This window comes from Sapajus apella, unplaced genomic scaffold, assembly GCF_009761245.1.
Source record: "Sapajus apella isolate SASKATOON/1434 unplaced genomic scaffold, GSC_monkey_1.0 scaffold5, whole genome shotgun sequence".
In the NCBI taxonomy this organism is placed as follows: domain Eukaryota; kingdom Metazoa; phylum Chordata; class Mammalia; order Primates; family Cebidae; genus Sapajus; species Sapajus apella.
Window position 1 is genome coordinate 204,140 of NW_022436945.1, and position 12,641 is coordinate 216,780.

The 12,641-nt window shown below is 41.0% G+C and overlaps 1 protein-coding gene across 3 annotated transcripts in view; it reads right to left on the reverse strand.

The window, feature by feature from the left end:
• The window catches only part of CLNK (cytokine dependent hematopoietic cell linker), a 198,974-nt gene that overhangs the window by 44,569 nt on the left and 141,764 nt on the right, over positions 1–12,641 (reverse strand). For 2 of the 3 annotated variants that reach the window (XM_032272611.1, XM_032272617.1), the window contains exons 9-11: positions 9,852–9,877; positions 9,619–9,638; positions 8,143–8,253 (exon numbers count right to left, since the gene is read on the reverse strand). In XM_032272611.1, the coding sequence (XP_032128502.1) occupies positions 8,143–8,253; positions 9,619–9,638; positions 9,852–9,877 (157 nt within the window). The remainder of the gene's footprint in view (positions 1–8,142; positions 8,254–9,618; positions 9,639–9,851; positions 9,878–12,641) is intronic. The other variant, XM_032272622.1, reaches the window with a different exon arrangement.

The window sequence follows — 12,641 nt, forward strand, 5'->3', positions numbered from 1 at the left end:
GGGCCTGCCGTGGTGGCTAACACCTGTGATCCCAGCACTTTGGGAGGCCGAGGCAGGCGGATCACTGAGCTCAGTCTGGCCAACATGGTGAAACCCTCGCTCTACTAAAAATACAAAAGTTAGCTGGATGGTGGCACATGCCTGTAGTCCCAGCTACTCAGGAGGCTGAGGCAGGAGAGTAGCTTGAGCCGGGGAGGTGGAGAGGTTGCTGTGAGTTGACATTGTCCACTGCACTGCAGCCTGGGTGACAGAGTGAGATGCTATCTCAATAAATAAATAAATAATAACAATGTTGGGCATTCACTGTGCATTGTTGTCAGGAAGTGGTCAATGGTGAAGAAACTGTGAAGGAAGTGGAGCGAGGTTATGCATTCCAACTCCCCAGCTCTGTCAGTGAAAACACCAGATCTAAGAAATATGGGAATATTAAGTGTGCTGATCACAGTTGAAAGCTATTGATCTAGAGTTTTAGGAGTCAGGCTGTGCCAGGTAGGATGATCCCAGAAACATACAGTGCTCAGATGCTAGATCCTGGCCTCAGATCTGCAATAGGCAACTATACTGACGTTCCACAGCCTGAGCCTCTTACATCTTACACCCTCCCTCCCCCTGTTAGCTGGAAACCTGAGAAGACAAAGAGATTTGAATAGAGGTAGTGAAGTAGAACAAACAGCCAGAGTATTAATTATTTTGGGGTTAAAATGTGACTAATCATAGTATTAACGTTTAAGAAGCCAGAATATTAAGGATATTGACAGATTGGCTGTGTGGCTTCAATTTGAAATGTACATTTGAAGTTAGAAGAGTCAAGATGTGTTTGTTTCCATTTTAAAGAGTTTGAACTGTTTAAGAGAAATTAATTCTTTAAAAATTTATACATTTACTTTACTGGATTTACAGAAATTGTTAAAGTTTTGTTGGCTGGCATTTAAATCTGCCCTGTCAACATTAGAAGTACTTAAAAATCAAGTAAATTAAATGTATAAAGATATTTCAAATATTTAAGGAGATTTAACTTTAACAGTTTTCCCAAGATTCTTTAACCTATCCAACTCGAGTTGGTTGAACATTTGTTGAAGAATAAGCAGAGCGATTGTCTTTCTGTCTGGATAAAATCACTAGATTTATAAATAGAGTAATATACTTTATAGATTGAAATCTGAGGATTCAGGAAAGCTAGGGCTTGGAATGTGCAGCTTTAATAAATGGAATTTTAACTGAGAACCCAAGTGATTGTGAAAAGGCATTTCTGTGCAAACAAGAGTTTCTAACTCTTCGAGAGCTTTGAACACATGTTTGTGCAAGTTCTGTCCACTGAAGATGGCCAAAAAAACCACAGTCATTAATTTTTTCACAATGTTTTCCTATGCATAAGAGGTCCTCATTATAAAGATAAGTATATTACCTTTTACTATAAATACAGGCCTTCCTGAGACTCCCTTAGTTTTTGGCTTAGTTTTAAATGAATTGAATTTTATTCTTGCTCTGTCATCTGTGGGTTCTGTCACCCTGGATAAGTTAAATTCTCTCTCTGAAGCTTAGTTTTCCCACATGTAAAACTGATAAATCCAGACAGTAGTGAAGAGAATTGTTGAAGGTTCTAATGAAAGAATGTGTTGTGGAAACTATTTGGAATGAGATAACACTCTACATTTGCAGAACATTTTCATGTTCACATTTGCTTTTTAGTCTGAGATAATTATGGATTCCCATGCAGTTGTAAGAAATAACACAGAGAGTTTCTATGTACCCTATACCCAGTTTCCCCCAATGGCAACAACTTGGAAAACAGTAATAATAATGAAGTTTGTACTTTAAAATCAATAGTTTCCATTCATAAGTACAAATTTGTATATCTCCATAACCATGCAATCTATTTTAAGAGATCATGGTTTCTTTATATCTATAAAGATTTTTTGTTTTCACTTCCCAAATCATCAGAGCATATATTTTTGCAATAGAGATTGCATGAACTGATGTGATGCTGGCATGGCTGGTTGTAAAGGGAAAGCTGGCTGGGTGCATTGACTCACACCTGTAAACCCAGCACTTTGAGAGGTCAAGGCAGCCAGATTGCCTGAGGCCAGGAGTTTGACCAGCCTGTACAGGAGTCTCAGTGAGGCCCCTATCTCTATTTTAAAAAGAAAGAAAAAGAAAATGGAAAGCCACAGTTAGGCAAGGGGGTGTTTTGTTTCTTAAAGATTGGGTCCTTCATTTAAACTGTATTTTGGCCGAACCCTGCACCTTGAGCCATTGAGTGTACTGAATCTGAAAGAACATATGAGACAATGAACTCTCAATTTCTTCATTTTTATCAGTAAATTGGAGATAGTAATATCCATTTTTTCATAGTGCTGTTTTGAGACTAAATGAATTAACACATATAAGACTTCAAACTGGGCTTGTGTGTAGTTACAACTCAGAAAATGTTGTTGATTACTCTTGCTGTTACTCAGGATGATTTTATTTGTTGCATGAACAATGGTATTAAAACTGCAATTGATCCATCATAGAAAAGTTATTCCCTTTTTAATTGTCTTTCAGAATATGTCAAGGAGAAAGGCTCAATGTAGTGGTTAGTAGATATGAAATACCCTTCTAATATTTGTCTACTTTCCCTTTTATCAGAGGGAAAATTCCCCAGAGCTCAAGCTATCTGTATTGAAGTTATTTATGATAATCATGTCTTTCTTTTAAGCAAATTTATTTAAGTTGAAAAAATGAGCAGAGCAGAAAAATTGTTAAGTACATGGACAGTGTAAAAATCATAATGATGGAGGATAAGTGGTTGAGAACACCTCACCAACATTCTCCAGACTTCAAAGATCTCTTCTGGTTTTGAGTTGTCAATGAATGACTGGGATGACGTGTTCCTTTGCTGAATGCCTTCAATTCAGTAATTGTTTTGTGAACCAAGGCTTAGCTTTAACAAAGAGAACAGCAGAGCTGGCAGAGACAAATGGGGCCTGAAATACAATAGCTGGAACCACAGCGGCCATCCAGGGTGAGCACAGCCTGCTGCAAAGGACTGTAGCTGTCTAACTGCCTGCCATTGATAAAGTTGATTGCCAGATGTAAATCTTGGCCTCTGCCTTAGGGAAGGCGATTCATCTCACTCACCGTGCCTTACCAACAGCTGGCAGAGAGGGAGCAGGCACTCTGCTGCATGGTTTGGCTGCAGAAGCTCTGATTGCCAATGTTCCGTCTGTTTTCAGAGCAATATCCTTATGTGGTTGATTACATGGGACTTGGGCATCACAATGATGACATTACTACCCATGTGGACCTTGCTAAAAAATGAATTTGAAAGCGCACCTCTTGCTTTCAGAAGCAAAGCTGTCACATTTATCTTGGTATCCCCAGTGTCTTCTATGAGGCTCTGCAGGTATTTTCCCCCTCAATCGTCAAATGGCAACCCTGTGATTTTCAGTTACCTAACTTCTTTGAAGCTTGGGGACCTTAGGTGCCCAATAAGTAGGGAAGTACTATTTTTCTGAACATGTATGCCATCCACTGGACTAGGCAGTTTACTCCTTTGAGGCTTAGGAAACCATCCTTTACAAATCTGGTGGAAAAATTCAGTAAGAGAAAATACCTCTCTTGAGGTATTTTAGTGAAGAGATACAACGTAATTCTCAACACATTTAAAAATGATTAAATAAATGCAAATTATAACTACAGGAACCCCAGAGATATCAAATGCAACTTCTAAAGATGTCAACATCACCAAGACAGTGACCCAATAGACTGGTGCGATTTGGGCCCACAGAGGGATGCATTTGGCAGTCAATTGAGCATTATGTGAGACTCCGGAAACTCGGGCACAGGTAAGGCTTAAACACCTTCAAAGCCTTTGTGGTGGATGTATTCCTCGAACCTGGGTCCCTCTGGGTTCTTAGCCCTGTCTGCCTATTTGCTTCACCTGGGGAAGCCTTAAAAATTCTGATGCCCAGGTCCCACTTCAGAGCAATTAAAATAGATACTGGACATAGTGCTTTAAAATAAGCTTTCTAATTATTTTAAGTGTAAAGCCAGGATGAGACCCACTCTGCTATAAAACACAGCGTCTATTTCTAGAAAAGTATAGGGTTATGCATGCTGGTTACCTAATTCTGCTAAGAACAGATGGGAGGAATTGGGTTTCTCCCTCACTTCCTTCCTTCCTTCCTTCCTTTCTTCCTTCCTCTTTCTCTTCCTCCTTCCCTCCCTCTCTTTCTCTTTCTCCTTTTCTCCCTTTCTATCCTTCCCTCCCTCCCTCTTTCCTTCTTTCTTTTTTCTCTTTCTTGCTTACTTGCTTTCTCTTTCTTTTCTTTTTTTCTTCTTTTCCTGTGCTGTGACAGATATTATCCTAGGCCCTTTACAGGAATGGCACGTCTTTTCATCATCACTTTATCACACGAGGATGGTTATTCTTTTCTTATAAATAAGAAGAGCAAAACTCAGAGTTGTTAAAGAGCTTTTCTGAAATCATACAGCCAAAAGTGGCTCAACTGGGATCCAAACTCATTGCTGCTGGGTCCCACGATACTGTTCTTTCCAGCACGAGGAAGCAGAAAGAAGATAAAATCCTCTTTACTCCACATTGAACAACCTCATCATCTTCAATATTTTATTTTAGTTTTTATTTATTTGAGACAGAGTCTCCCTCTGTTGACCTCTGACGCTGGAGTGCAGAGGTGCAATCTTGGCTCACTGTAACCTTTGTCTCCTGGGTTAAAATGATTCTCATGCCTCAGTCTCCAGAACAGCTGGGATTACAGACATGCTCCACCACGCCCAGCTACTTTCTGTATCTTTGTAGAGATGGGGTTTCGCCATGTTGGCCAGACTGATGTTGAACTCCTTGCCATGTGTGATCTACCTGCCTCGGTCTCCCAAAGTGTTAGGATTACAGGCGTGAGCCACTGCATGCAGTCTAGATATTTTATTGATCCTATTTTCTGTCTCCTTCTCTGAGGTTTGATCTGCCCTTTACATGTTAGACTATTTCACCAGGAGTTTTAGGAATGCAGCATATTACATTTCCAATTCTGATGACACAGCATCATGGCTTTGATGGTCTATTATTATTGTTGCCTCCCGGTTTCTCACTCTTTGAAAATGGAAATCAAAGCACAGCAAATCTGCTTACTCCTAGTCTGGTTAGGTTCCTTTGAAAGCTGCAGAAGGAAATTTATATTTACCCAACATCTACCATATTTCAGGCACTGTGCCAGGTTATATGGATACTGAAATGAGTCAATTCCTCTTCCACCCCTTTGTGGGGTGGAAGAAACAGGCTTGTTAACTTCTTATATTATATGGAGTAACATAGGTACCAATGGAGAAGGGCCAAGGTAAAAAAAGTGTAATAAATGTTGGTTAAAAATAGGTACTGGCCAGGCATTTTTAAGCACTTTATAGGAATCAGCTCATCTAATTTTCACCTTAGCCTATGAGGTAGGTAGCAGATATTAATATTATTTGTATTTTACTGCAGAGGAAAACCTTGGGCTTAGAAAAGGTTAGTTTAGTACTTTGCTAGAAGAGCTAACACAGTTTTCAACCTTTGCAATATTAACCTTTGAAGGTTATTCTCTGTTGTGGGGCGGTCCTGAGCACCACGGGATTTTAGCAGCATCCCTGGCCTCTGCTCTCTAGAAGCCAGTAACATCCCTTCTTCAGGATGTTGCAACCAAAAATATCTCCAAACATTGCTAACTGTCCACTGGGGAGAGGAAGGATAAAGTCACCCCTAATTCACAATCACTTTCCCAGATCCACCATTCATGAGAAGTAGAATCTAAATTTCAACCTTGACATGGTTTGGATCTGTGTCCCCCTCAAATCTCATGTTGAAGTATAATCCTGACTTTTGGAGATGGGGCCTGGTGGGAGGTGATTGGATCACGGGGACGGATCCTTCGTGAACAATTTAGCATCATCCCCTCAGTGCTGTTCTCATGATAGTGTGTTATTACAAGATCTGGTTGTTTAAAAGAGTGTAGGCTGGGTGCAGTGGCTCACACCTGTAATCCCAGCACTTTGGGAGGCCGAGGCGGGCAGATCATGAGGTCAAGAGATTAGGACCATCCTGGCCAACATGGTAAAACCCCATCTCTACTAAAAATACAAAAATTAGCTGGGTGTGGTGGCACATGTCTATAGTCCCAGCTACTCAGGAGACGGAGGCAGGACTATTGCTTGAACCTGGGAGGCTGGGAGGCGGAGGTTGCGGTGAGCTGAAATCCCACCACTGCACTCCAGCCTGGCAACAGAGTGAGACTCCGTCTCAAAAAAAAAAAAAAAAAAAAAAAAAGAGTGTAGCATCTCTCCCTCTCTTGCTCCTGCACCTGCCATGTAAGACAAGCCTGTTTCCCCTTCATCTTCTACCATGATTGTAAGTTTCCTGAGGCCTCCCCAGAAGCTGAGCAGATGCCAGAATCATGCTTCCTTACAGCCTATGGAATTGTAAGCCAATTAAACCTTTTTTCATTATACATTACCAAGTCTGAGGTATTTCTTTATAGCAATGTGAGAACTAATACAAATGCAGACCATTTGAATCTAGACTTGAGAGCCTCTATTCCTTCCCATAGTGCCATGACAGTTGAAAGGGGAACAGAAAAGAGGGCGTTCCATGGGAGAGACAACAAGGAGGGTGCTTCTCGGAAGACTATGCTTGTGTGGGGCTGTAGGAGGGGAAAAGCTGAAGAGACATTCACCACAGAAGGCGGAATGACATTTTAGGCTGTTTAATGTTCCCCGTTAGAATCAGTGATGAATGGATTTCCCATAGAAGCTCAAAATGAGCCTGAGAGCCTGAGTTTCTGTATTCATGAGAAATGCTTCCTCACTAAATAATGCCTGTGCCCCAAACTGCTGATGCAAGCTTGAAGAAGAATGAAAAATAAGAAAGCATTCTTCATTCCATGCAAAAACAAGAAGAAAATGCTAATATCTTTTCTGACTTTCAAAATAAGGTAATTTTGGAAATTTAAACTCTTTTGGGAAAATAAAATAGGTTCATTCGAGTTTGTCACATTTTGTGATTAGCGTCAGCTGCCAAATGTCTCACACGTTTGGGAACAAGGAGCCATCATCAGTATTTAATACCAGAGGGTTGGTTTTATAATATTTATTTTTCATAAAGGCAATAATGTTTTTGATAAAATAGTTTTCAAGCATGGCTATATTTCTCCAGCCTGGGTGATGGGAAGCTGGGGGCCAATATCGGTCCTGAAATAGTCTGAATTCCCTTTCAGTTCTTACATAAAATATGCTGATTCTGTTCTGGCATTTGACATTTTCTTTAATAACTAATTCAGGCCACAAATGAGCAATTCTTTCAGTAACTCATTTTGTTACAGAGAAGCTGTATTTCCTGCAAAGAATCAAAACATAGGTTTCTAGGACTATTTTCCTCTGGTATAACTGGTTCCTCCCTGACATGGTTAGGCTTTGTTTACCCACTCAAAGCTCATCTTTAATTGTAATCCCCAGGCGCTAAGGCAGAGACCAGGTGGGAGGTGATTGGATCACGGGCAGTTTCCCCTATGCTGCGCTCATGACAGTGCATGAGTTCTCATGAGATCTGATAACTTTATAAGAGGTTCTTCCTCATTTGCTCTGGACACAGGTTCTCTCACCTGCCGCCATATAAGACATGCCTGCTTCCCCTTCCAGCATCCACCATGATTGTAAGTTTCCTGAGGCTTCTTCAGCCATGTGAAACCGTGGGTCAATTAAACACCTTTTCTTTCTTTTCTTTTTTTTTTTTTGAGATGGAGTCTCACTGTGTTGCCCAGGCTGGAGTGCAGTGACATGATCTTGGCTAACTGAAACCTCTGACACCCAGGTTCCAACATTTCTCCTGCCTCAGCCTCCTGAGTAGCTGGGATTACAGGCGCCTGCCACTATACCTGGCTAATTTTTTTTGTATTTTTAGTAGAGATGGGGTTTCACCATTTTGGTCAGGCTGGTCTTTAACTCCTGACCTCGTGATCCACCTGTCTCCACCTCCCAAAGTGCCGGTATTACAGGTGTGAGCCACCAACCATTAGGGAGCCTGCTCTGACAGGTACTTTGTTTGGTTTCCCTTGTTCCCCTCCCCCATACCCACATTCATGCTGGTCATTTCACCATTAATGATGAATCTCTTACCTGGGCTTTCCCCGGACTTCCGGAAAGGTGTGTCTCTGAGAGAAAGACAGCTTGCTGTTCTCTGGCTCAGGGGGCAAAGGCTGGTACTTCTTCGGAAGTGTGACCAGAGGCCTGTGTGGAGAGTCAGAGTAGGGTCCTGAGAAGGTTTGCTGCATCAATGATGCCTCAGGCCCTGAATCCACACTGCTCTGCCCTCAGTGTCCCCAGCTTTGGGTTGAAAATGCCAGTTTGAGGATGCTAACTTAGGAGAAGCCTGGTCAGGTCTTGTACTGTTTTATAAAGGGCCTGATATAATTTTCTACAGGGAGTCACATGCTGTTCCATAGTGCACCTGTTTGGGCTTTAGGAGGCCTGTGGAGAAAATGATAACAGCCTTCCATTCATCCCAGACTGGGAGACCTGAGTTCTTAGAACTACCCAAAGAAATACAAAAATGTGTCCGGGATTGGTGGCTCACGCCTGTGATCCCAGCATTTTGGGAGGCTCAGGTGGGCGAATCACCTGAGGTCAAGAGTTCAAGACCAGCCTTGCTAACATGGTTAAACCCCATTTCTACTAAAAATACAAAAATTAGCCAGGCATGGCGGCATGCACCGGTAATCTTAGCTACTTGGGAGGCTGAGGCAGGAGAATCACTTGAGCCCAGGAAGTGAAAGTTGCAGTGAGCTGAGATCATGCCTCTGCACTCAGCCTGGGCAACAGGGCCAGACTCTGCCTCCAAATATGTATATATAAATGTTTGAAAGTCAGTGAATGCCTCACTCACTCATTTTATTCACTCATTCACTCATTTGTTCATAAAGTGCATCAGGTACTTTGGTGGATGCTGGAGATATAGAGAGGAAAAAGATAAAGTTTTTGGTTCAAGCTGCTTCCCTCTAGGAGGGAAGAGAGAGAAGTCAAGAAATCATTGCCAGAGAGTGTAATGCATGCTACGGCAGAGGTGCTCATGGGTCCCCAGTAGAGCAAGAGTGGCCAGTCACTCAGAGCCTCTGCAGCCGTCTGCTGCTCTTTTCTCCCTAGATACGTATACGTGTAATAGTATTTGTGTATGTATCACATAAATATCACATAAATATATACTTATATATTGTAAGTTCCTTGAGGGCATATTCTATTTTCATATGAATCTAGGCCTACCAGAAGTATACCCAGCATATCATCCAGCAGATTTCTGTACTAAAAGAGTGGAGAGGAACAGAAAGAAATAAGGGAGGAATACATTCATCAAGAAATAATGAGTGAAGGTATATTGAATAGGTAACTTTGAATAAATGTTTAAATGGGTGAATGAAGGCCTGGTTAATCCTGCTCATTGAACATCTCATATTAGTTTTTCTTTCTCTCTACATCCATCTCTCACTCTGAAATCATATTAGGTTTTCAATGTCAAATGTTTGTGTTTCTCTTTTTCAGATGCTGGCACAAATTATTTCAGTTTACTGCAAAACAAAATGCTATTTTAAAGTGTCTTACCGAGGAGGTGGTAAAGGAATCTGAAAAAGAAAGGAGAAACCTAAATTAAGTTTATCGTTCTGTGAGCAGGGCCACTGGTTAACAGGTTTTTGGTTTACAAATAGAAATGACAGATTGTGACCAGACTTATAGGACATATTTTTCAAGAGCTATCTGAGCTTTTGCATTGTCTATATTGGTATGCTTCTAAAGTACATAACAAATAACAAATGCATTTTAATGATTTCTCCTACCTTGTTCTTCCTTAAAGATGTGTCTCCTAAAACATAAGAGGGAATGCCAGTGAATTTATGGAAAATGTCATCAAGCATTGATTTTATACATGCTTACAGCAAAATCATTTTTATTTATGATAATATTGATGATAATGTCAGTTAATATTTGTTGAGATCTTATGAGATACCCAGAATAATAATAAACATTTTAGTGATGTGGTCTTTTTAAATCCTCACCCTTGTTCTGTTAACGAAGAAACTGACACATAGGTAGGTTAAATATCTCACCTATACTCACCCAGCGAGTAAATGGTAGAATGAAGATTTCATTGCATGTGGTATGACTCTTCAAAATAGAATAATTTCTGAAGACCCCCAGAATCCAGCTTCTTTATTTTATGGATGAAAACACTGAGGACAAACTAGGTGAGATAATTTCTCAAGGCCAATTAACCCTAGAAAAAGCCCAAGTAGAGCCTGAAACAGATTTGTCTGACCTCTAGGTAGTTTTATTTCTGTAATTCGACTCAATATAATTATTGAGCTTCTATTCTGAGCTAAACACAGTACCAGGCACTGGGGTAAAAAGGCAAATTCAATCCTTCCTGTCAAGGTGCTCCTAGCTGGGGTGTTCACAGGCCAAGCTTCTGGCTCTGGGGATGTGACTGTGAAGTTGACTGGTAGGGTTTATACCTTTGTGGGTAGACCTGCACTGAAGGCATCATGAGCCATCTGATGAGGACTTCAGGTAGAGAAGACAAAGTATTAAATGAATATGTGGGAGACTTAAGTTAGTCTGGGTTGTCAGAAGAAGGCTCCTCGGAAAAGCAATGTTTGATTATCTCTAAAAATGGGCGTGATATAATAAATGCTATTTGATAGGGCTGTTGTGAAATCAGTGAGAAAATGTCTATCTCCTGCTATAGGAGACTTAAACCTCCACTGAAAACTGACTGGGTGGCTTCACACTGAGTCCCCTTTGCTTTTCTCACTTGTGAGACAAGGACGTTGGACTAAATCAGTGATTTTTAACCATGTGCTGAAGAGCCCCCTGCACTTTCCCCTGGAAGTCCTGTGGTGCGTGTGTGCAGGGGACTGGTTACCAGTTTACCACCCCATGTCATTAAAGGTTTAACTTCAGCCTGCTCTCCACTGTGCCTTCTCTTTAGATTCCTCTTGGTGAAAGGTCCAACTGGCACAACGCAATGCAAAGCAACACAACACAACATAACACAACACAAACTGGTCTGTATAATTTTAATGGCTCTTCTGGGTCTAAGATAATTACTTTAAAGAATAAGAATAAAATTACCATTCTTCCTTTCCATTTTCGGTTTTGAAAGACACTTTTGCAATAGCTAGGATTAACTTCTTTATATGAATTCCAAACACTGATTGCACCCAGAAGTAATGTATGTCTTTGGCATTGTGAAAACACAAAATGTGACCCAAGATGTACTTCAACAACAGGAGCAATCTAGTTAACATGAGATCTTTGACTATTTCAAGGAAGTCACAAAAAAGCTTAGGTCACATGATGCTTGCTTAAGGCACAAAATTAGAAAACATAAATTAATTTCCTTTCATTTGATTGTTTATTGGCTTCACCTCCAGAGCTCCCTGGTGGACCATCTTGCTGCCTGGGTTGATGACTTTCCCTGAAAAACTAGATGCTGGCTTTCCAAGAGAACTTTTTCCACTATATCTATTGGGGATCAGTTCAATTCACTGGAAAAAGAATTCAATAAAGAGACTGAGTTTCTGTAGCTTAATAGGAAAATTCCATTTATGGTTTTCAAGATACCTACCCAGTTTGCTTCAGGGGTTGTGAGTTTCAAATGGGACATCTATCTTCTTTTGTTTCACTGATTTATTATTGAGCACATAGTATGTGTCAGGCAGGGACTCATTTTTAATGTATTTATTGATGTAGGTGTTGGGAAGTATAATACCAACAAATAAAGTTGCTATTCCCATGAAACTTACATTCCAGTGGCAGAAGTTAGGAAATATGTAAACAAAAATATAAATAAACATTCACAAGTGATGACAAGTGCTACGCAGAAAATAAAGCAGACTAGGGGACAGGAGGGCCCGGAGAGCTGGGGCCGGGCTACTGTGTTTTCAGCCGGTCTGAGGAGGCTTCTGTGGTTAGATGAAATCAGAGGCCTGAGGAAAGTGAGGGAGCATGTCCTGTGGATATCCTGGGAAAGGGATTTCTGGAAGAGGAAACAGCAAGGGCAAAGATCCTCAGGGTGTGTCCGTTCATTTTCTGTTGCTTAAAGCAGAAGACTTAAAATTCGGTGATTTCTTTGAAATTAGGTAAGTCCAAGAACACACAGGTGCACGTGGTGAGAGCCTTCTTGCTGGTGGGGACTCTGAGGTGTACTAAGACGTGCAGGACGTTACATGGCCAGGTGGCTGACTGTGCTAATGTCCTAGCTCGGGTCCCTCTTCCTGTTCTCATAAAGCCACCGGCCTTCCTTCCATGATAACTCAACACCCATTAATTCATTAATCTGTGAATAGATTAATCTATTTATGAAAACAGAGCCCTCATGATCCAATTGCCTCTTAAAGGTCTCACCTCTCAATACTGCCACCTTGGGGCTGAAGTTTCAGCATGAGTTTTGGAGGAGACATTCAAACCAGCATTCCACCCCCTGGTTCACCAAAATGCATGCCCTCACATACAAATATATTCATTCATCCTTATACCCCCAAAGTCTTAACTCATTTCAGCACCAACTCAAAAGTTCAAAGTTCAGAGTCTCATCCTTGAGCCTATGAAATCAAAACAAGTTTCTA